We start from the raw sequence: 25,490 nt of genomic DNA on the forward strand, positions 1-25,490 counted from the left end.
GCTGTTATATTAGGGTCTATACGACGACATGGTCCTGCATAGATAACTTTTGTCATAAGCCATTACAATATTCAAATGCGAAACTTAAAAAAAAATCGGTGAATAATGTCGCTAAAATCAACAAAATACCGAATATCGGGACGTGCCGTTATATGGGGGCTATACGAAGACGGAGACCTGCACAGACAATTTCCTGCCATAATTTGTAGCATCCATTACGAACTTCAAATACTAAATTTGAAATAATTCCGGTGAATAATGTAGCCAAACTCGTCAATATACCGAATATCGGGAGGTACCGTTATATGGGGATTATACGAAGACGTGGACCTGTACAGAAAATTTTCTGTCTTAAGCTGTCGCGTGCATTACGAACTTCAAATACCAAAATTTGAAACAATTCCGGTGAATAATGTAGCCAAACTCGTCAAAATACCGAATATCGGGAGGTACCGTTATATGGGGGCTACACGAAGGCGTAGACCTGTACAGACAATTTTCTGTCTTAGGCTGTCGCGTGCATTACGAACTTCAAATACCAAATTTGAAACAATTCCGGTGAATAATGTCGCTATAATTAACACAGTACCGAATATCGGGAGGTGCCGTTATATGGGGATTATACGAAGACGTGGACCTGCACAGACAACTTTCTGTCTTAGGCTGTAGCATCAATTACGAACTTCAAATACCAAATTTGAAACAATTCCGGTGAACAATGTCGCTAAAAGCGTCAAAATACCGAATATCGGGAGGTACCGTTATATGGGGGCCATACGTAGACGAAGACCTGCACAGACAATTTTCTGTCTTAGGCTGTAGCATCAGTTGCGAACTTCAAATACCAAATTTGAAATAATTCCGGTGAATAATATCGCCAAAATCATCAAAATACCGAATATCGGGAGGTACCATTATATGGGGGCCATACGAAGACGTGGAGCTGCATAGACAATTTTCTGTCTTAGGCTGTAGTATCCATTTCGAACTTCAAATACAAAATTTAAAACAATTCCGGTGAATAACGTCGCTAAAAACATCAAAATACCGAATATCGGGAGGTACCGTTTTATGGGGGCTATACGAAGACGTGGACCTGCACAGATATTTTTTTTGTCATAGACTGTAGTACCCATTACGAACTTCAAATACCAAATTTGAAACAATTCCGGTGAATAATGTCGCTAAAATCATCAAAATACCGAATATGCGGAGGTACCGTTACATGGGGGCTACACCAAAACGTGGACCTACATGGCCCATGTTCAATACCAAAAGTCCCGCAGACATAACATACATTTGAGTAAAATTTTATCAATCTACTTTATTTCGTTCGGAATCTAGAGTGATTTCCACAGACGGACATCGCTCAATCGACATAGAATTTTATGCTGATCAAGAATATATATACTTTGTGGGGTCTAAAATGTATATTTCGAGGTGTTACACACGGAAAGACAATTTTAATATACCCTCCATACTATGGTGGAGGGTATAATAAATGAGGAAATGCCATTCAATTTCTCTCTCTCTCTCTCTCTCTCTCTGTATTTATCTCTCTCTCTCCCTCTCTCTTATAAAATAACTTTATTTCGTGCAAATTCCCATTTCAGTGTTTGAATTAATGCAAATTGTCACTCCCCCTTCTGAAATGAAAATTATCACTCCCCCTTCTAACTACCCAACCTATTTTCTCAACATATGTGTCCACATCTTCAACTTACCTTGCCACTGGTCCATTTTGGTGGTGAATCTCTCAACGATGAGGAATAATTTTCCGAACGGCTGCTGCTGTACTGCATTATTTAAATTTATTTCAAAGAATGCGTGGTTCCTATAAATTTTGGAAGAGAAAAAGGCAAACATTAAAAAACAGCCACCATATGTTATTAACAAAATAACAAAAAAATGCAAACAATTACCAATAAAAATATTTTTAAATACATTTTTTGTGAAATTTCGAAAAGAAGAAATGAAGTCATTTAAACAACATTACTTGTTCACATATACATGAATTTCCATAAACAGGCCAACAGGCTGGCTCGGACAGACTGGCCATAAGGCCAGCTAAACGGTCAGCCAGCGAGAGGCGCTATTCAGGCATTCATATTCAATATGTGTGTAAACATGTATTTTGCGTATCAGTGTTGACGGACAACCAAGCAATTTTTGGTCGGAAATTCGGTTAAATTTTAATTTCGAATTATTTTCATGTGATTTTGATTTAAAAAAATGTCCATAAAAATAATTTCGTCGGTCCTTTTTTTTATAGAAAAAAAAAAATTGAACCTCAGTTCCAATTTTTTTCTATAAAAAAATCGACGAAACTCAGTTGACAAGTTTTTTCTATAGAAAAAATTTGCAGACCATTTGGACTACATTTTTTCCAAAGAAAAAATTCGCCTCAAACCGGTTTTAATTTTTTCCAAAAAATAGGTTGGATAGAACCGAAATTCTGAAATTTGATATCGAAATCTCTGTTGGTTTCTTGGTTTTACATGTGGAGACATGTGACCTCACCAACCAATAGTGACCTCAATATCAAATTTCATAATTTCAAATTTATCCCTTCACCCAATAATAAAATTTTATTTTCAAATTTATTTATAAAAAATAGTACAATTTAGTACTTTTCAAATATGTATAGTACGAATTTGTAATCAACACCATATCTTAACAGCAGATGCCAACAGAGACCTCAATATCAAATTTCGGGATGATCCATCCCTTCCCAAATCCTAGCTACAGTCACCAACATTGACATCTATATCGAATTTCAGGATATTAGGTCTATTCCTTTACACAATACCCAATTTAGTACCACTTAGTACTTTTCGAACAAATATAGTACGCATTTGTAAAACCAAGACCATATCTTAACAGAAGATACCAAGAGAGACCTGAATATCAAATTTCGGTATGCCAGGTCTATTCCGTCACCAAATCCCCAATTTAGTACTATTTAGTACATTTTGAACAATTATCATACTTATATCCAGAATCACTCCCATATCTCAATTTCAGGTTCCGACAGAGATCTCAATATCAAATTTGAGGAATTCAGCCCTATCCCTTCATCGAATACCAAATTGATTACTATTTAGTACTTTTTGTACAAATATAGGACGCATTTTAAGAGAAATCTCAAACATACTTAATCTAAATATCAAATTTCAGAATTTTCCCAGCTTAGAAAACCAAACATGGTACCAGATATCAACAGAGACATCAATATCAAATTTCAAGATTCCAGATGAATCCCTTGACGCAATATCAAATTTAGTACCACTTAATAATTTTCGAACAATTATAGTACACATTTCCAGAACCACCTCCATAGCTTAAGCACAGACATAAACAGTGACATATATATCAAATATCAGGATTTTAGTTATATTCCTTCACCCAATACCAAATTTAGTACTTTTCGTACAATTACAGTACACATTTTCGAAACGATCTTCATATCTCAGTTTCAGGTACCAACAGAGATCTCAATATCAAATTTGAGGTTTTCAACCCTATCCCTTTACTTTTCGTACAAATATAGGGTGCATTTCCAAACCACTGCCAAATCTGAAACACAGATACCTAAATATCAAATTTCAGAATTTTATCTCCATCCCTTCTCCCAATACCCATTATAGCACCTATTAGTACTTTTCGTACAATTATAGTACACATTTTCGCAACCAAATCCATATGTCCAAGCTACACATGAACAGCGACCCAAATATTAAATATCACATTTCAAGCACTATCTGTTCAGCCAATACCAAATCGTACCAAATATAGTACTATTTAGTACTTTTCGTGACATGTAGTACACATTGCCAAAACCACTTCTTTATCACAAAACTACCACCGACAGGGAGCCCAATACCAACATTTCAAATAGCCAGCTTCTTCCGTTGAACCAAAAGGGAATTGTACCAAATGAAGTACGATTTAGTACATTTCTTACACTTAGTACTCATTTCCAAAACCACCTTCTTACATCCATCCCATTTCCAAGAATTCATTCTCATACCAAGTTTCAAGATTTTACCTCTATCCGTTAACGTAACTCCAAATGGTACCAAATTAGTGAGTTTTAGTACTTTTGGTACGCGTATTGTTGAAATTTCAAAAAACCCCTTTAGTTTGTCTATTCTACACAACATCAAAAACTCCCACCCCAAATTTCAGATATCCATCATTATTCCTTCTCCAAATACCAAAGTTAATACTATTCAGTACTTTTCGTACTTTTTAGTACGTATTCCCAAATCCCCCGCCATGTTTCAACCAAACCGCACAAAAGGTGTAACTAATACTTGATTTAAAACTTCCAATTCAATTACAAAATCCAAATACCAAATTTGGTACTTTTTAGTACGTATCTCCAAAACCACAACCAAATCTCAAATCTTCACTCTGACCGTGATCCCAATGCCAAATTTCTGTTTTCAAGCAGTATCCCTCCCTAATGCTAATTTTAGACTTCCAACACAATTTCATAAAAATCCAAATACCAAAATTAGTACCATTTAGTACTTTTTAGTATGTATTTCTAAAAACCACCACCAAATATCAAATCTACACTCTGACAGTGATCCTGAAGCTAAATTTCAGATTTCAGGCAATATCCATTCACGCAACATCAAATTTAGTACTTAATCCCTTACTCAAATACCAAATTTAGTACTAATTAGTACTTTTAAGTACGTATTTTACAAAACCACCTACAAATCTGAACTCTATACTGTTGCAGTGTTCCTAATGACAAATTTCAGATTTTAAACAGTATCCGTTTATGCAATAACAAAATTTTGTACCATTTAGTACCTTTCGTACTCTTGCTGAACTTAGTATACACCTCCATTTTGGTACTTTTTAATACACATATTGTTAGAATTTCGAAAACTCCTTTAGTATGTCTCTCCTACACAACATCACAGACTCTCACCCCAATTTTCTTCCTCAAATACTAACGTTAATCCTATTCAGTACTTTTTGTACGTTTTAGTACGTATTTCCAAATTCCTCGCCGTGTAGCAACCAAACCGCACAAAAGGTGGTTTTAATGCCAAATTTGAAACTTAACCTTAACCAAATACAAAATTTAGTACCATTTAGTACTTTTTAGTACGTATTTCTAAAACCACCACAAAATCTCAAATCTTCACTCTGACCGTGATCCCAATGCCAAATTTCAGTTGTCCAGCAGTATGCGTTCCTAATGCTAATTTTAGACTTCCAACACAATTTAAAAAATCCAAATACCAAAATTAGTACCATTTAGTACTTTTTAGTACGTATTTCTAAAAACCACCATCAAATATCAACTCTACACTCTGACAGTGATTCTGAAGCTAAATTTGAGATTTCAGGCAATATCCATTCACGCAACACCAAATTTAGTACTAATTAGTACTTTTGAGTACGTATTTTACGAGACCACCTCCAAATCTGAACTCTACACTGTAGCAGTGATCCTAATGATAAATTTCGGATTCTAAGCAGTATCCGTTCATTTAATACCAAATTTAGTACCATTTTCCGTACGCTTGCTGAACGCATTTCCAAACTCAACTCGTTATCTTAACCCTACCCACCTGCAGAGACCCCAATACCAACATTTTTAATTTCCAGATCAATCTTTTCAACCAAAACCAGAATTGTATCGAATTTAGTACTATTTAGTACAGTTGTTACATTTTGTACCAAAAACACCTACTGTATCCGTTCACCAAATACCAAAAGGTACAACATTTTGTGTTTTTAGTAAACTTATAGTCCGAATTTCAAAAATCCTAGCCTAATATCACCCCCACCCACCGATATTGACCCTCCTCCAAAATTTCAAGATGCCAGCTTCCGCCGTTTCGTCTGGACGTTGATTCTCCGTCAGCCAATTATTTCACCACTCTTTTATGGCTATAAATTTTTTTCTAAAGAAAAAGAACGACGGACCAAGGGGTATATTTTTTCTTTTCCTAAGAAAATATCCACAGAACTTTGCCTACACTTTTTGGTCGCTTTTTTTCCAAATTGATTTTTGGTAGAAAAAAGGTGGCCACACCCATCTGCTTTTGCCCGAGATCACAAATGATGATTGTATCTCCTACCCCCCCCCCCCCCCAGCCAATCGGATATGTCTGTTTTGTGTTTCACACATTTCGTTTTTTTTTTTGTTGCTTTCAAGGAATCCAACTTGTTTTGCGAAACAAATCCGTAACGAGACGGAATGACAGCAACAATAACAACAACAGCAACAACAAAATTTATTTAAAATTTCATTGCCAAAATTAGTCATTGTTTACATTTTCGCTTTTGTTTTTTGTGAAGCAATTTTTGTTTTCGTTTTCAATTCAATGCATCTGACCTCCATATCTCTTTTTTTTGGAATTTTAAAAAGGATCAAGGGTCTGAGAGCAAAATATGTTGTGACAGGAAGTGCAATTTGGGACAGGTTTTGACATGTTTTTTTGTGTGAAGTTATTGTTAAGGTGACTTTCAAAGTCAAGGATATGTGAAACGGGTTTCTGGTTTTGCAATGAGATCATCATTTGCCAAAAAAAAAACGAGTGCGAAGAAGGGCCTAAAGGAATGGAAGATTTGGAAGACTACTTTTTTGTTTTGGCCATTTTTGGGATTGGGAGAATATTTTAAATTTTTGGTCATTTTTCTACCCTACACCACAAAGTGGTGAAGGTATTATGTCTTTGTGCATTTATTTGTAACATGGAGAAGAAAGCGAGACAAAGCCATAGTCACTTTTGAGGATCTTTATAGAATCACTTTCTGAGTCGATTTATGCATGTCAGTTCGTCCGTCCATATATTTTTCTGAACAAAATCCGATTGAGAAGAAATTTTCCAAACAATATTTGTTTGGCCCAACGATGAACTCTATTGAAATTGATGAGAATCGGATCAAATTTAGATATAGCTTTACTATGCAGGGTGAGATAAAAAAAAACTGCAACAGAGTCAAACGCCATTTTTGTTTTTAAATTTTTATTGAATGAAAGCAAAAGATGTCGGAAATAGCATCAAATTTTAGAATAAGTTTAGATTTGTCCGAATTGGTCACCTTTGGCACGAATTCTGGCCTTCAAACGGCCAATGAAACCGTCACATGCTGTCCGAATGTTGCTCTGCGGTATTTTGCCCCATTCCCGTCGAAGCGCTTGCATGAGGTGATCGACACTTTGGTATATTTTAGTGTTAACCTTGCTTTCCAAAATACTGCGGACACAATGGTCCAACGGATTGGTATCTGGAGATTTTGGTGGCCATTGTGCGCTGGAATGAGGCGAGGAACCTCATTTTGTAACCATTCTTGGGTGGCGTGTGCGCTAAGTGCGATGGTGCTGAGTCCTGTTGGAATGTCCAAGGTCTGCGGCCAAATTTTTTGGGTTCCCAAGGCTTTAATACAACCTCCAGAATATTTTCGCGATAATATTCGGCTCGTATTAATCGACCGTGGCATCTGAATGTCACTGTCAATTAATACGAGCGTAGAGCGAGCATCGGCTGTTATGGCGGCTCCCACACCATCACCATGGCCGCCGCTTGAGTTCTAGTGGCCAACCGAAGGTGCACATTTTCAGCTGACCTCTTTGGCAAATAAACACGATCATTTTGTTTGTTTACAAACTGCTGGACAACGAATGCCTTCTCATCGGAGACCACCAAACCAAATTCGGCAGTTCACCACTTTCAGCGGCAAGCAAAGCAACTCTTTAGCTCTTTTGATTCTATTTTCTCTCTGTTGCGGTGAGAGTTCCTGCACTTTTTGGAGTTTCAATGGCTTTACCCCGAGCTCTTTTTTCAATGTTTGCCGAATGGAATATTGCGATATGTTCAGCTCACGAGGCATTTTTCGGCCACTGCGACGCGATTTTCAATAAAGTCGCTTCATTACCTTACGAACCATTTCTGCTGATGTTGCTGTTTTCTTCCGTCCATTTCCTTGACCTCGGTAACGAGCGATGGTACGAGACACAAATGATTTATTCACATTTAAATGCTGGAGTGCTCCGACGATAGCCACCTGTGGTTTTCCAGCCAAATATACAAAGAAATCCCACTATCCCGCTTGAATTCCATCACGAATAACTTTTTTTCTGGAAAACTCTCACCAAAATGCTTTTGTACGCTCGGAAACAATATAATGAGCTGTTAGTGGAATAATTTTAACATCTGTCGGAAGAGTGGCTTAGAAATGACAGCAGTCTGAAGTTGGTTGCAGTTTTTTTTCTGTTCTCACCCAACTAATTTCGGGTTAATTGTGCCCCAAATGACCAATATCAGTCCTGCATTTTGACACATCCGACCGAATTCAGCCTGGAAGCAAGTGTATTAAATTTGGTGAAAATCGTTTCAGATATAGCTATAGCTCCCATATTCATATTTGCTCCGCCAAATATAAAGAAATCCCACTATCCCGCTTGAATCCCATCACGAATAACTTTTTTTCTGGAAAACTCTCACCAAAATGCTTATGTACGCTTGTAAACCATATAATGACCTGTCACTGGAATAATTTTAACATCTGTCGGACAAGTGGCTTGGAAATGAGAGCAGTCTGAAGTTGGTTGCAGTTTTTTTCACCCTGTATATCTTAAACTAATTTTTGGGGTAATTGTGGCCCAAATGATAAATATCGGTCATGTATTTTGGCACATCCGACCGAATTCAATCTAGAAGTAAGTACATTAAATTTGGTGAAAATCGGTTCAGATATAGCTATAGCTCCCATATTCATATTTGCTCCGATTTGTGGGGTTTGAGTCCCTCACATGCGTAATATACACTCCACCATCTGATACCAGGTATCAGATTCAGCCCAGAAATAAGTGCTAAAAATTCTGTCAAGATCGGTTCAGATTTGGATAAATCTCCCATATATATCTTTATCCGATTTTAGGTTTATTGCACATTAAATGGCTAATATCAGCCCAATTAAACTGAATTTTGGCACAACCGACCGAATTCAGTATAGAAGTAAGTACATTAAATTTGGTGAAAATCGGTTCAGATATAGCTATAGCTCCCATATTCATATTTGCTCCGACTTGGGGGGTTTGAGTCCCTCACATGCGTAATATGCTCTACACAAGAATAATATTTGGTGCCAGATATCAGTTACAGCCCAGAAATATGTGCCTAAAATGTTGTCAACATCGGTTCAGATTTCGATAGATCTCCATATACATCTTCAACCGATTTCAGGTTAATTATACACCAAATGCCCATTATCAGTTCAAATGATTTGAATTTTCGGTTCAACTATAGCTATAGCTCTCATATTCATATTTGCTCCGATTTGGGATATTGGGTATCAGGTATCAGTTACAGCCCAGAAATACCTCAATCAAATTTTTTCGAGATCGGAACAGATTTGGATATAGCTCCCATATATATCTTTTTTCGATTTCAGGTTTATGGCACACCAAATGACCCATATCAGCCTTTTTGTTACGGGAGCTCTACTAAATACCCATTGTGGTGAAGGGTGTCATATAGTCAGTCCTGCACGGCTTTCTACCTTTCTTCATCGCTGGTTTGAAAATAGGCCGATTTAAAATCATTTACCTATATTTGGCTGATTTTATTGAGAAGAATCTATAAATGTTGAGAATTTTGATTTAAATTTTGAAAATAAATGGAGTGGAGTGGGTAGTGCGATGAAGAACGGCTATGTATGGGAAAATATGTAAATGACCCCCCCCTAAGACAAAAGAATAAATTTCTAAAAAAAATTGCTACAAATTTTTATTAAATTATTTTCTTCACTCATCGAAAGCTGTTTCTATTTCCATATTCAGAAAACTAGGTGTTAAATATGTAGCTATGTGGGTTACATCCATCCACATAAATAAATACAAAAAAAAAGTAATTAATTTAAAATATGGAAATAGTTGTCAATTTATATGGATTATTAATAAATAACTCAAACCCCACAGTTTTCATTCATTTATTGAAAAGCTCAATGAATAATGACAGTTGGTGGTGGTGGCGATGATGATGATGATGATGACAGTTGCCTTAAATGGTTATAACAATTATGAACGGTTATTATCCCCCAATAGAGTTTTTTATGAAAATGAATTGCTGCTGACAAGTGAATGCCACAAATTAATAAAAAATGAAAAAAAAATTGAAAATATTCAATGCATTATTTAAAATCGAAAACCAAATTGACACTGACCACACATTGATGACATCATTTGAAATTTCTCTAGAATTAAATTATTTTTGATTTTTGTTTTAATACGAATATTGAAAGTATTCTCTAAAATAATGCCCACCACTTCAAATTTGTAACAGATTTGAGATCAACCATGTGTGAGTGCTTGCCACTTTGGCCCCCATAAAAACAATTTCAAACCAAACCAACACCCGCCATCGTCATTTTTTATGGCAGTTCACTGTACGACGTTCTCATTAAAATTTTCATCGATTCAAGGTCACCATCATTCTTGAATACATAAATCTTCAAAATATGAAATTTCTCTCAGAGAGAAATGAGCGAAAATGAAAATGAGAGCAGCCGCACACACACAACAGACAATGAATGATCAGTGGTGTTATGTATGCAAGACAAACAAATGATAAAAAAACAAACATCTCATGAATATTCAAAGAAGATATTTAACCATAGGGTCTGATATTTGGAGACTATAGAAAAAAAATATTGCTAGAAAAAAAATGGAAGCAAGGGTCTAACAATGGGAAAATATGAAATTGTTAGTTATGACAACAGATTCCCCCAGCCAATGCCCGTCTATCTCTACAAAAAAATCAAGTAAAGAACATTAGTTCGTTCGGGCCGAAATTTAATACCTTCTACCATTGGGAAAAGAAAACCTTTTTATATAAAAGTATCCGAATTCAAACGTGTTCCACTTTAAACTACAAAAACCAAAAAGATCGTTTGGATAATACTGTCAAACTTTTAAAAGAAAGCCATAAAGTGGTTGAGGGTGTTATATGGGGGCCATAACAAAACGGGAATATCTATAGACAATTTTATACTTTAAGCATTGTCATCTGCAAAATCTTCTTAAATACCAAATTTGAAACAGTTTCGTGGATAAATGTGACTAGGATTATCAAAATACCCAATATCGGTGGGTATCGTTATATGTGCGCTATAGGAAAACGTAAACCTAAATACTCAATGTTCTGCCACCGGAGCTAGAACCCATTATGAGCTAAAAATACCAATTTTTTGACGAATCCGTGAAAAAATGTGGCGAAAATCATCAAAATACCGAATATCGGGAGGTACCATGATGTGGGGCTACACACAACGTGGACCTATACATACAATGTTCCGCCACAGGAGCTAGAACCCATTTTGACCTACAAATACCATTTTTTACACAAATCCGTGAAAAAAATGTGGCGAAAATCATCAATATCCCCGAATATCGGGAGGTACCGTTATATGGGGGCTATACAAAAAACGTGGACAGACAGACGGACAGACAGACCGACAGACCGACATCACTAAATCGACGTAGAATTTTATGCCGACTATGAATATAGGTATACTTTATGGGGTCTACGACTAATATTTAGAGATGTTACAAACGGAATGACAAAGTTAATATGCCCTCATTTTCAAGGTGGAGGGTTTGAAAAGAGTAGTGAAATAACTGACTGACTGAGAATCAACGCCCAGACGAAACGGCTGAAGCTAGAATCTTGAACTTTTGCACGAGGGTCAGTCTTGGTGCATAGGTACTTTTCAATGAGAATCACTGATGGAGAGCAGGATTGATGTACCAAAAGGGTTTTTGGAAATTAGAACCTTCGATTTCAAAATTCACGCTAAAAGGGTATGAAAAGTACTAAAATGGAACTATAAATTGAATACGGAATGAGCTAGAATTGAAGTGAAAGTTTGAATGAGAATTAGTGATGGAGTGCAGGATAGATGTACCAAAGGGTTTCGAAATTCATGCTAAGAGAGGACAAAAAGTACTAAAATGTAAAATTGTGTCGGAAAGTTGGAATGAACAATAATTCCAAAATTTGGAATGGGAGACTCTGATTAAGTGCGAGATAGATGATTTTCGAACTTTAAAGTTACGTACTAGAATGTTACTAAACTTCTAAAATGTTACCATTTGGTATTATGTGAATGGATATGGAGATGATTTCGAAAATGTGTACTATATTGTACGAAAAGTACTGAATGGTACTATATTTGGTATTGGCAGAAGGATTAGAGATAAAATTCTGAAATTTGATATTCATATTAAGGTCTCTGATGGTATCTGGAATTGAGATATGGAGTTGATTTTGGAAATGGGTACTATAATTGAACCAAAGGTACTAAATTTGGTATTGGGTGAAGGAACAGAACTGGAATGCTCAAATTTGATATTGAGCTCTCTGTTGATATCTGGAGGAGGCGGTTTCGGAAATGTGTCGTATATTTGTATAAAAAATACTTAATTGTACTAAATTTGGTACTGGATGAAGGCATAGAGCTTAAATCCCGAAATTTGATATAGATGTCACTGTTTGTATCAGATATGGAGGTGGAGTTGGAAATGTGTACTATAATTGTTCGAAAAGTACAAAATGGTATTAAATTTTGTGTTGGGTAAAGGGATAGAGATACAATTCTGAAATTTGATATTTATACTACTGATGGTATCTGTGTTTGAGATTAGGCAGTTGTTTTGGAAATCCATTCTATATTTGTTTGAAAAGTACTAAACAGTACTAAAGTTGGTATTGGAATCCTGAAATATGATATGGAGGTCTCTGTTGATATCTGGAATTGAGATATGGAGGAGGTTTCGGAAATGTGTCCTATATTTGTACGAAAAGTATTGAATGGTATCAAATGTGGTATTGGGTAAAGGGATAGAGGTTAAATTCCGAAATCTGATGTAGATGTCACTGTTTGTATCAGGAATTGAAGTATAGAGGTGGAGTTGGAAATGTGTACTATAATTGTTCGAAAAGTACTAAGTGGTACTAAATTGGACACTGGGTGAAGGGGTAGGGCTTAAATCCCGAAATTTGATATGGATGCCACTGTTTGTATCAGGAATTGAAATATAGAGGTGGAGTTGGAAATGTGTACTATAATTGTTCGAAAAGTACTAAGTGGTACTAAATTGGGTATTGGGTGAAGGGATTGAGCTGAACACCCTAAATTAGATATTGGAATCTCTCTTGGTATCTGAGATTGAGATATAGAGGTAATTTGGCAAATGCGTACTATAATTGTTCGAAATTTATTAATTGTGGGGGAATTACCTAAAATAGTGGTCCGTACTATCCGTCCTTCATATTAAACCATTTGTTGATTGAAATATTGAGATGTGCGAAATTTTAAGAAAATCTGTCTATTATTTCCCTTGTTATAAGAGTTATAATTATTCCAAATGGCGACCCTTTCTGGAGGAGGTACCGTCTATTTTCGAACCTAACCTAACACTGATCAAAATATTAGGATTTGCAAAGTTTGCACAAAATACTGTGAAAATGTTGATCTTTTGTAGGGGAGGTACCAGAAGGAGTGGTCCGTTATTACCCAACTCCGAACTTAATCTAAGTTTGATAACAATATCATGATGAACCAAGTTTGAACCAAATCAGATACTCTCTTCGAGAATTATCGTGACCAAGTGGCAGCCAGACAGTCCGACCGCTGGGCGGAGGGACACCCCTAGATCGACTCCAAATGCTCTTAAACAGATCTGGTCCAAAGAGACCTAGTTAGACCCTAGATGAGGCAATTTTGGTCGTATCAAATTATATATAACCTCTGTAGCCATATGGCTGAGGTCTGAGATTTTTTTCCCAATGGTCTGGGAATTTTTTTTTCTACATAAATAATTTGGAATTGAATTGATGTGATTATAATCCAATAAATCAAAATAAATCCGAAAAATTATTGAAATTTTCATTTTTACGATTAACACAAACTACCGAAACCGTCCGACTCTCTGCTGATTTGTGATGGCTCTGAAAATCCCATTGCCATTTACCCATGCGATCATATACCAAACAATAACAACAACAACAGCGACAGCAGCAACAATTAAATTCATTCATTGGAACAATTGATTCATTTGCTTGGCACGGAGGGGCAATAATAATGTAACAACATTTATGGCGGACATGCCGTCCGAATCTATGTCGATGAAGTTAAGTTTTTGTCTTATTTTGTTGTTATTGGTGTGGTTGTTGTTATTGTATTTTTCTTACAATAATGGCCAGCAAATATAAATCGGCTACGGACGCCAGCCACATAAGGCACCGGCCAAAGTAAACAGCACAAAAACACTTCCATTTCGTCGATTCTAGAGACACCAAATGGGCCGATGACCGTAGCTGCCCCTGAATTAGGTACGGCCTGTTGGCGATGATCATCGTTACATTACGTGGTGTCTTTTTGGAAGCGTTTATATAAATTAAAAAGCTTAATCGCACTTGTCAGATAAAAAAAATCGAAATGTGTAGCAGGGAGCTCTGCTACGCATTTTACGAACAAAATCGGTGATGATTTTCGTAATTTATTTATTATTTTTTTTTCTCTCTCTTTAGGTTAATTTAAATATTTGTTGTTGCTTTCGTTCTGTATTCAGAATAAAAAAAACGAGTCCGATGATCGAATCATCCGTAGACATCCGTACGAATACGAATAAAAGGCATGCCATATGTTTTTCGCAAAGAAGGTGGCATTCTAGGTCAATTGGCGCGTGTTTTTCTACATTTTTGTGCGATGATGGGAGAGGTGGAAGGGGTTTGAGGACAGTGGTTTCGGAATTAAAACAAAAGTAAAAATTTACAGAAAATAAAAAAAATTACGGATTTTCTGACCGGCATTTTTTGATCAAAAATTAAATAACCTCGTCTCGATTTTTTATAGAAAAAAAATTACAGATCCCTGGGTCTCAATTTATAGCCACACAGCTCCAGAGGGTATATATTAGACTTGTGTCAATCTAGTTCATAGTTCGGTACATCAGTTCCTTGACGTATGAGTGATTTCATAAATTTCAGAATTTTATATCTCTCATACGCAGAGTCTTCATACAAACGACAGGAGTGCTCGGAACTAGATAAGGAACTATTTCTTTCTATCGAATGGCCCAATTCACAAATGCGTTTCAGGACATTTGGAGTCGGTCTAGGGGTGTTCGTTCGTCCTTCCGCCTGTCTGACTGGCTGATGCGTACGATAACTCTCGAACATAGTATCCGATTTTTTCCAAACTTGGTAGGTCTTAATATTATTTAAAACTTACATCGACTTCGGAGATGGTCACAAAATGTCAACATTTTCTTTGAAAATAATTTACCTTCTAGAAGAAGAAAGTATCATCCAATTTTATGCAAATCCTGGTCAGGTGCAAAGATAGACTATATCGGTCCACACGGTCAAACACCTCCCCCACAAAATTTAGAATAAATTTAATTCAGATAAAATGCTAAGTAAGAATCCGATTCTCTTCAAATTTCACACAGCTCAATACATCTTTCAACAAAAAATCTGTTGTGTATATAGGATATATCGGACTACTCCTTCTGGTACCTTCCCCACGATGGGGTCAAAAATTAAAATAACAAAGCGCTCATAAATGAGAAATAAGAATTCAATTCTCTTAAAATTTCTCACATCCTAATATTTCCACCAACATAAGATCTGGTGTGAAGATGGGATATATCGGTCCACTCCATCTGGTACCTTCCCCACGAAGGGGTCAAAAATTAAAATAACAAAGCGCTCATAAAATGCGAAATAAGAATCCAATTCTCTTAAAATTTCTCACATCCTAATATTTCTACCAACATAAGATCTGGTGTGATTATGGCATATATCGGTCCATTTCTTCTGGTACCTCCCCCACAAAGGGATAGCAATTTAGAATAAATATAACTCACATAAAACGCCAAATTAGCATCCGATTCCATTGAAACTTGGCACATCTCAATATTTGTATCAACACAAGATCTATTACAAAGATGTTAGAGATCAGACCATTCCTTTTGGTACCTCCCCCACAAAGGGTCAACATTTTTAATTGAAGTGAAGAACATAAAAAGCGAAATAAACATCCGATCCTTTTTAAATTTCACACATCTCAATATTTCTACCAACACAAGATCTGGTGTGAAGATGGGATATATAAGTTCAATCCTTCCGGTACCTCTCCCACAACGGGTCAAAATTTTGAATAATTATATCTTTTATAAAATTCGAAATAAGAATCCAGTTCTCTTCAAATTTCTCACATCGCAATATTTCTACGAATACAAGATCTGGTGTAAAGATGGGATGTATCGGCGTCCTCCTTCTGGTACCTCCCCCGCAAAGGAGTCAAAATTTTGAATAATTATTTCTCTAATAAAATTCGAAATAAGAATCCAATTCTCTTCAAATTTCTCACATGCCAATATTTCTACGAATACAAGATCTGGTGTGGGATTTGTATAAATCGGCCCACTCCTTCTGGTACCTCTCCCACAGCGGGTCAAAATTTTGAATAATTATATCTCTCATAAAATTCGAAATAAGAATCCAATTCTCTTCAAATTTCTCACATCTCAATATTTCTACGAACACAAGATCTGGTGTGGGGTTGGGATAAATCGGCCCACTCCTTGTGGTACCTCTCCCACAACGGGTCAAAACTTTGAATAATTATATCTCTCATAAAATTCGAAATAAGAATCATATTATCTTCAAATTTCTCACATCGCAATATTTCTACGAATACAAGATCTGGTGTGGGATTGGTATAAATCGGCCCACTCCTTCTGGTACCTCTCCCACAGCGGGTCAAAATTTTGAATAATTATATCTCTCATAAAATGCGAAATAAGCATCCGATCCTATTCAAAATTCACACATCTTAATATTTCTACGAACACAAGATCTGGTGTGGGGTTGGGATAAATCGGCCCACTCCTTCTGGTACCTCCCCCATAATGGGTCAAAATTTTGAATAACAAAAAAACCTAATAAAATGCGAAATAAGCTTCCGATTCTCTACAAATTTCCCACAGCTCAATATTTCTACCAACACAAGTTTCGGGGGAAATATGTGATTTTTAAACCCACTCCTTCTGGTACCTCCCCCACAAAGGGGTCAAAATTTTGAATAATTGTATCTCTCACAAAATGCGAAATAGGCATCCGATCTTCTTCAAATTTCACACAGTCTAATAACTCATGCAACACAAGATGTGGTGTGAAGATGATAGATATTGGTCCACCCCTTCTGGTACCTCCCCCACAAAAGGTCACAATTTTCAATACTTATATCTCTTATAAATTGCGAAAAAAATATCGGCGACTCTTTTTAAATTTGGTTTTTCTCTCAAGCAGAGGTCAGATATAAATATGAATTTTATTGGCCGACTCCTTCTCGTACCTCTTCCGCAAAATGTTGCTATTTTTCTTAACAATTATTTGCAAAGCCAGCATTTGCCAGCAACAAAAACAAAGTCAATACAAAAACAAAAAAAAAAACATAAAAAAAGACATAACAACGTAGAACCAGACGGTCCAAGTGCGCCAACGACGAATGCATTACAAATAATGGACCAGGTATTTTTTTGTTTATTTTTCGATTTTCTTTTCTTTTTTTTTTGATGGTGGTGGAAGATAAAAAAGAGATGATTTCACCTGTATATATTTAGTTAGTGATATCTCCGCACGTCACTCATGGGGAAATTATTTATTACCAACAGAGATTTTTAGTGGGAGTTAAAAAACAAAAAAAAAAAACCTTGAAGGTCAGCAAAGATTTCCGATGGTTTTTGGAATTTAAAACAAAACACCGATCATGAATAAGTTGTAATAAAATTAAAATAAAGTTCGTTGGCTGTTCTGTGGGGGAGGCGCCAAACGATTTTGCCAAAATAAACAAAAAGTCAGTCTGGTCTTGAATTGATTTTTTTTGGGAAGGTTAAGGCGGGTTAATCACTTTTTTTCTTCAGAATTTCTTTTTTTTATGATTGATGATGTCAGAAGAAAAAATCCAGTGCCTCCTCTGAACATCTTTGTAATCTCATTGGCCACATGAAATAATATTGAAATTATTTTTTTCAAGTTTTTTTTTTTTTTTTTGTAATCTCCTTTAGCTAAATGCGCAAAAATCTGCGTCAGCTTATAAAACTTGTCATCAATTTGGAAGCGTGTGTAACAGTAAATATTGTCATAATTAGTATAAACACTAAGGCTGCACTTGGCAGTATTTATAAAAATGCACAATACCCGACAGACATGTGGTTATTTATAATAAAATTGATTATGACATTGTTTGTTTGCTTTTTTTTTTGTTGTGCTTCCGTTTCTCTCAAGATCGCTGAAAACCGGGGAAAATATTTATTTCAATGTCGAATTTTGCGAAATTATTATTAAAAATGAAATTATTTGAAAGATTTTAATTACAATATGTTCATATAAAACAATTAGTGGTGGGGGAGGGCGTATGAGTAATATCGTTACTTATACGCCTTATGTTGCAATTGTATAAAAACAAGTAAAAAAGCAGCTAAGTTCGGCCGTTAATTAATACCCTCCACCATTTCGAAGGAACTTGAAATTTTTCAAAAAAAAAAAAAAAAAAAAAATCCCGAAAACTACCCTTTAAATGAAAACCGATATATGGGACTATACGAAGATTTGGACCTGCATACAACAATTTTTGCCATAGGCTGTAGTGCCCATTACGAACTTCAAATACGAAATAATTGAAATAATTCCGGTAACTAATGTCGCTAAAATCACGAAAATACCGAATATCCGGAGGTACCGTTATGGGGTGCTATACGAAGATCTGGACGTGCATACAACACTTTTTGCCATAGGTTGTAGTACCCACTAGAATCTTCCAGTACGAAATTTGAAACGATTCCGGTGAATAATGCTGCTGAAATCATCCAAATACCGAATATCGGGAGGTACCGTTATATGGGGCTATACGAAGACTTGGACCTGCATAAAAAATTGTTGTCATAGTCTGTAGTACCCATTACGAACTTCAAATACGAAATTTGAAATAATTCCGGTAAAAAATGTCTCTAAAATCACGAAAATACCGAATATGGGGAGATACCGTTATATGGGGCTATACGAAGACGTGGTTCTGCACGAACAATTTTCTGTCTTAGACTGTAGTACCCATTACGAACTTCAAATACGAAATTTGAAATAATTCCGGTAAATAATGTCGCTGAAATCATCGAAATACCGAATATCGGGAGGTACCGTTACATGGTGGCTATACCTAAACTTGGACCTACATGGCCCATTTTCAATAACAAAAGTCCTGCTGGCATAATATACATTCGAGTAAAATTATATCAATCTACTTCATTTCGATCGGAATGCTCTTATATAATTATTAGTGGTCAGGGGCGTATAAGTAAAGTCGTTACTTATACGCCTTATTGGGGCCACAAAACAATATGATACAATAAAGAGATTTATAAGATTTAGTCAAATAAAGGGAAAGTTTGGATTCTATACATATCAAAACGAATGAAATGAATATTCCGATCAATTTAAAGATGCAGGAAATTATCTTTGTAGAAGAGAAGTAATTCCACTTCCTCCTAGGCTCTCTAAATATAAATAATCGGTGCCACCTTTATCTAGAAGCTTTTCCACCAAAGCCCGGACTTGCATTGTTCTCTTTCGCAAGGATATTTTCTATCCGATAAGAATGTAACTTCATATTTTCATATAGAGGGTGAGATGAAAAAACTGCAACCAACTTCAGACTGCTGTCATTTCTAAGCCACTAGGCCGACAGCTGTTAAAATTATTCCAGTGACAGCTCATTATATTGTTTACAAGCGTACAAAAGCATATTGGTGAGAATTTTCTAGAAAAAAAAAAACTATTCGTGATGGAATTCAAGCGTGATAGTGTGTTATCTTTATATTTGGGGTTTTCCACCCAAGTGACTATCGTTAGAGCACTCCAGCATTTAAATGTGAATACATCTTTTGTGTCTCGTACCATAGCTCGTTACCGCGATACGATACTGCAACCCGACGTCAAGAAAGTGGACGTAAGAAAACAGCAACATCAGCAGAAATGGTTCAAAAAGTAAATATATGACCTGATCGAAACCCGCGTCGCAGTGGCCGAAAAATGGCTCGTGAGCTGAACATATCGCAATATTCTGTTCGGAACATATTGAAAAATGAGCTTGAGCTCGGGGTAAAGCCATTGAAATTCCAAAAAGTGCAAGAACTTACACCTCAACGGAAAGAAAATAGACTCAAAAGAGCTAAAGAGTTGCTTCGCTTGGCCGAAAGTGGTGAACTGCCAAATTTGGTTTTATCCGATGCAAAAAAACATTCGTTGTCCGGCAGTTTGTAAACAAACAAAATGATTGTGTTTACTTACCAAAGAGGTCAACTGAAAATGAGCACCTTGGGTTGGCCACCAGAACTCAAGCGCCGGCCATGGGCCGCCACAACAGCCGATGGTCGCTCTCCGCTCATATTAATCGATCGTGGCATCAGAATAAATGCCGAATATTATCGCGAAAATATTCTGGAATGTGTAGCCTTGGGCACGCAAACATTTTGGCCCCAGACCTTGGACATTCCAACAGGACTCAGCACGTGCCACCCAATAATGGTTACAAAATGAGGTTCCTCGCTTCATTTCCAGCGCACAATGGCCAGCAAAATCTCCATATACCAATCCGTTGGACTATTGTGTCTGGAGTGTTTTGGAAAGCAAGGCTGACACTAAAAAATACCAAAGTATCGATCACCTCAAGCAAACGCTTCGCCGGGAATTGGCCAAAATACCGAAGAGCAATATTCGAGCAGCGTATGACGGTTTCATTGGCCGTTTGAAGGCCATAATTCGTGCCAAAGTTGACCAATTCGAAGAAATCTAAATTATTCTAAAATTTGCTGCTATTTCCAACATTTTTTGCAAATTAAAAGAAATAAATAAAAATTATGGCGTTTGACTTTGTTGTAGTTTTTTATCAACACTTCTTTTTCAAGTACTCCATAAGTGTTCACTTTTTTCACCTCTGCTTGTCGTACCAGTAGAGTATACGTTTTATTAATTAAATTAAAATATCACTCATACGCATCGGGTACCTACTATATTCAATATGAAATATTTGTGGTAAAAATTTCTTTGAACTATTTAGAAATATTTCTAAAAAAAATATAAACTATCCTTAAGATTTTAAAAATTATAAAAAAAAATTTTTCCATTGGCAAATTTCTAATCGAAGACTTAGTTTTTTAAAAGCATTCCAATAAATGTCCCGACTTATTCCTAAAATTTCAAAACAATACAATAAAAACTATTGGAATTTATTTAATTTAAATTATTTTCAAATTTCAATTAATGGACACGAAAGTTATAACCATGTAAATCTCCAAAACTCCTAGGGAGAGGACCAGACAGTTATATTCCTAATTTTATTAACACAAATTTTATTATTTGTTGTCCCTCCCAGTGACAGCTGCCTTCTTTCTGCGTTGAAATAATGGATGAAAAAAATAAAACAAGTAAAAAAGCTGTAAGTTCGGCCGGGCCGAACTTGAACACCCTCCACAATTTGGAAGGAATTTGGCAATTAAAAAAATAAATAAAATTCTTTAAAAAATTCTGTTAAAATCTTAAAAATACCGAATGCAGCTGTTATATTAGGTTCTATACGACGACATGGACCTGCATAGATAACTTTTGTCATAAGCCATTACAATATTCAAATACGAAACTAAAAAAAAAAAAGGCGAATAATTTAGCTAAAATCATCAAAATACCGAATATGGGGCTATACGAAGACGTGGACCTGCACAGACAATTTTCTGTCTTAGGCTGTAGTACCCATTTCGAACTTTAAATACCAAATTTGTAACAATTCCGGTGATCAATGTCGCTAAAATCAACAAATGACCGAAAATGGAGAGGTACCGTTATATGGGGCCCATACGAAGACGTGGACGTGCACAGACAATCACCTGTCTTAGGCTGTAGTATCCATTACGAACTTCAAATATCAAATTTGAAACAATTCCGGTGATTAATGTCGCTAAAATCATCAAAATACCGAATATCGGGAGGTACCGTTATATGGGGGCTATACCAAAACGTGGATCTACATGGCCCATTTTCAATACCAAAAGTCCTGCAGACATAATATACATTTGAGTAAAATTATATCAATCTACTTCATTTCGTTCGGAATGCTCTTATATAATTATTAGTGGTCAGGGGCGTATAAGTAAAGTCGTTACTTATACGCCTTATTGGGGCCACAATATGATACGATAAAGAGATTTATAAGATTTAGTCAAATAAAGGGAGAGTTTGGACTCTATAAATATGAAAATGAATGAAATGAATATTCCGATCAATTTAAAGATGCAGGAAATTATCTTTGTAGATGAAAAGTAATTCCACTTCCTCCTAGACTTTGTGGTATTATATTTTGTGTAAGATCGCAAGGTTTTTTCGCAAGTCCAATGAAATTTTTCGATCTGAGCATCAGTGGAGGTAGTACTTAATGCTCTCTGTTCTAGGAAAAATAGGCTTTCCCCGAAATACAAAACCTATTAACCTTAAAAAGTACGTTCAATTTCGATTTGTACTCGCCAAGAACAATTCAGTTGAAAATATTGCAAAGGCTCTCTAAATATAAATAATCGGTGCCACCTCTATCTAGAAGCTTTTCCAAAGCCCGGACATAGAGAACACTCTTTCGCAAGGATATTTTCTATCCGATAAGAATGTAACTTCATATTTTCATATAGAGGTGAGAATTTTCTAGAAAAACAAGTTATTCGTGATGGAATTCAAGCGGGATAGTGTGTTGTCTTTATATTTGGCTGGAAAACCACAAGTGACTATCGTTAGAGCACTCCAGCATTTAAATGTGAATAAATCTTTTGTGTCTCGTGCCATCGCTCGTTACCGCGATTCGATACTGCAACCCGACGTCAAGAAAGTGGACGTAAGAAAACAGCAACATCAGCAGAAATGGTTCGAAAAGTAAAGAAGCGTCTTGATCGAAACCCGCGTCGCAGTGGCCGAAAAATGGCTCGTGAGCTGAACATATCGAAATATTCTGTTCGGAACATATTGAAAAATGAGCTTGAGCTCGGGGTAAAGCCATTGAAATTCCGAAAAGTGCAAGAACTTACACCGCAGGAGGAAGAAAATAGAGTTAAAAGAGCTAAAGAGTTGCTTCGCTTGGCCGAAAGTGGTAAACTGCCGAATTTGGTTTTCCCCGATGAGAATGTCCAGCAGTTTGTAAACAAACAAAATTATCGCGTTTACTTGCCAAAGAGGTCAGCTGAAAATGTACACCTTCGGTTGGCCACCAGAAACTCGAGCGCCAGCCATGGTGATGATGTAAGCCGCCATAACAGCCGATGATCTCTATCCGCTCGTATTAATCGACTGTGGCATCCGAATAAATGCCGAATATTATCGTGAAAATATTCTGGATGGTGTATTAAAGCCTTGGGCACGCAAACATTTTGGCCGCAGATCTTGGACATTCGAACAGGACTCAGCACCATCGCACCCAAGAATGGTTACAAAATAAGGATCCTCGTTTCATTTCCAGCGCACAATGGCCACCAAAATCTCCATATACCAATCCGTTGGACTATTGTGTCTGGAGTGTTTTGGAAAGTAAGGTTGGCACTAAAAAATACCAAAGTGTCGACCACCCCAAGCAAGCGCTTCGCCGGGAATGGGGGCCAAAATATCGCAGAGCAACATTCGGGCAGCGTGTGACAGTTTCATTGGCCGTTTGAAGACCATAATTCGTGCCAATGGTGACCAATTCGAACAAATCTAAACTTATTCTAAAATTTAATGCTATTTTCGACATTTTGTGCTTTCATTCAATAAAAAAAAAAATTTAAAAATTATGGCCATAGTGATGGCCAAACAGTCGGCCGCCATAACAGTCGGCCGCCATAACAGTCGGCCGCCATAACAGTCGATGGTCGCTCTCCGCTCGTATTAATCGACCGTGGCATGAGAATAAATGTCGAATATTACCGCGAAAATATTCTAGAGATTATAAATCTACCGTGGCATCAGAATAAATTCCGAATATTATCGCGAAAATATTCTTGAGGGTGTATTGAAGTCTTGGGCACGCAAACACTTTGTCCGCAGACCTTGGACATTCTAACAGGACTCCTACTCCATCGCACTCAGCGCGGACCACCCAAGAATGGTTACAAAATGAGGTTCCCCGCTTCATTTCCCGCGCACAAAATGGCCCCCAAAATCTCCGGATACGAATCCGTTGGACTATTGCGTCTATAGTATTTTGGAAAGCAAGGTTGGCACTAAAGTGTCGATCACCTCAAGCAAACGCTTCGCTGGGAATGGGCCAAAATACCGCAGAGCAACATTCGGGCAGCCTGTGACGGTTTCATTGGCCGTTTGAAGGCTAAAGGTTGGCAATTCGAACAAATCTAAACTTTTCCTAAAATTTGATGCTTTTTCCGAAATTTAAAAAAGTGTAAAAATTATGGCGTTTGACTTTGTTGCAGTTTTTTTATCTCACCCTGTACAACGATTCTTTTTCAAGTACTCCATTAATGTTCAAATTTTCCATCTCTGCTTGTCGTACCAGTAGAGTATACGTTTTATTAATTAAATTAAAATATCACTCATACGCATCGGGTACCTACTATATTCAATATGAAATATTTGTGGTAAAAATTTCTTTGAACAGTTTAGAACTATTAGAAATAAAAACAAAAAAATTATATACTATCCTGAAGATTTTAAAAATTATAAAAAAAAATATTTCATTGGCAAATTTCTAATCATATACTTAGTTTTTTTAAAGCATTCCAATAAATGTCCCGACTTATTCCTAAAATTTCAAAACAATACATTAATAAATATTGGAATTTATTTAATTTAAATTATTTTCAAATTTCAATTAATGAAAACAATGGCTATTACCATGTAAACCCCCAAAACTCCTAGGGTGAGGACCAGGGAGTTATATTCCTAATTTTATAAACACAAATTTTATTATTTGTTGTCCCTTCCAGTGACAGCTGCCTTCTTTCTGCATTGAAATAATGGAAAAAAAAATAAAACAAGTAAAAAAGCTGTAAGTTCGGCCGGGCCGAACTTGAACACCCTCCACCATTTGGAAGGAATTTGGCAATATTCAAAAAATAAAATCCGTTAAAAATTCTGTTAAAATCTTAAAAATACCGAATGCAGCTGTTATATTAGGTTCTATACGACGACATGGACCTGCATAGATAACTTTTGTCATAAGTCATTACAATATTCAAATACGAAACTTAAAAAAAAAAATCGGCGAATAATTTAGCTAAAATCGTCAAAATACCGAATATGGGGCTATACGAAGACGTGGACCTGCACAGACAATTTTCTGTCTTAGGCTGTAGTACCCATTTCGAACTTTAAATACCAAATTTGTAACAATTCCGGTGATCAATGTCGCTAAAATCAACAAAG

General features: G+C 36.2%; 1 protein-coding gene across 3 annotated transcripts in view; it reads right to left on the reverse strand.

Annotated features, from left to right (window-relative positions):
• The window catches only part of LOC101895351 (uncharacterized), a 55,803-nt gene that overhangs the window by 5,717 nt on the left and 24,596 nt on the right, over positions 1-25,490 (reverse strand). For all 3 annotated transcript variants that reach the window (XM_005177053.4, XM_011298078.3, XM_020040081.2), the window contains exon 2: positions 1,725-1,834. In XM_005177053.4, coding sequence (XP_005177110.2) covers positions 1,725-1,802 — 78 coding nt within the window. In that variant the 5' untranslated portion in view covers positions 1,803-1,834. The remainder of the gene's footprint in view (positions 1-1,724; positions 1,835-25,490) is intronic.

This window comes from Musca domestica, unplaced genomic scaffold (genome assembly GCF_030504385.1).
Source record: "Musca domestica strain aabys unplaced genomic scaffold, Musca_domestica.polishedcontigs.V.1.1 8, whole genome shotgun sequence".
NCBI lineage: Eukaryota > Metazoa > Arthropoda > Insecta > Diptera > Muscidae > Musca > Musca domestica.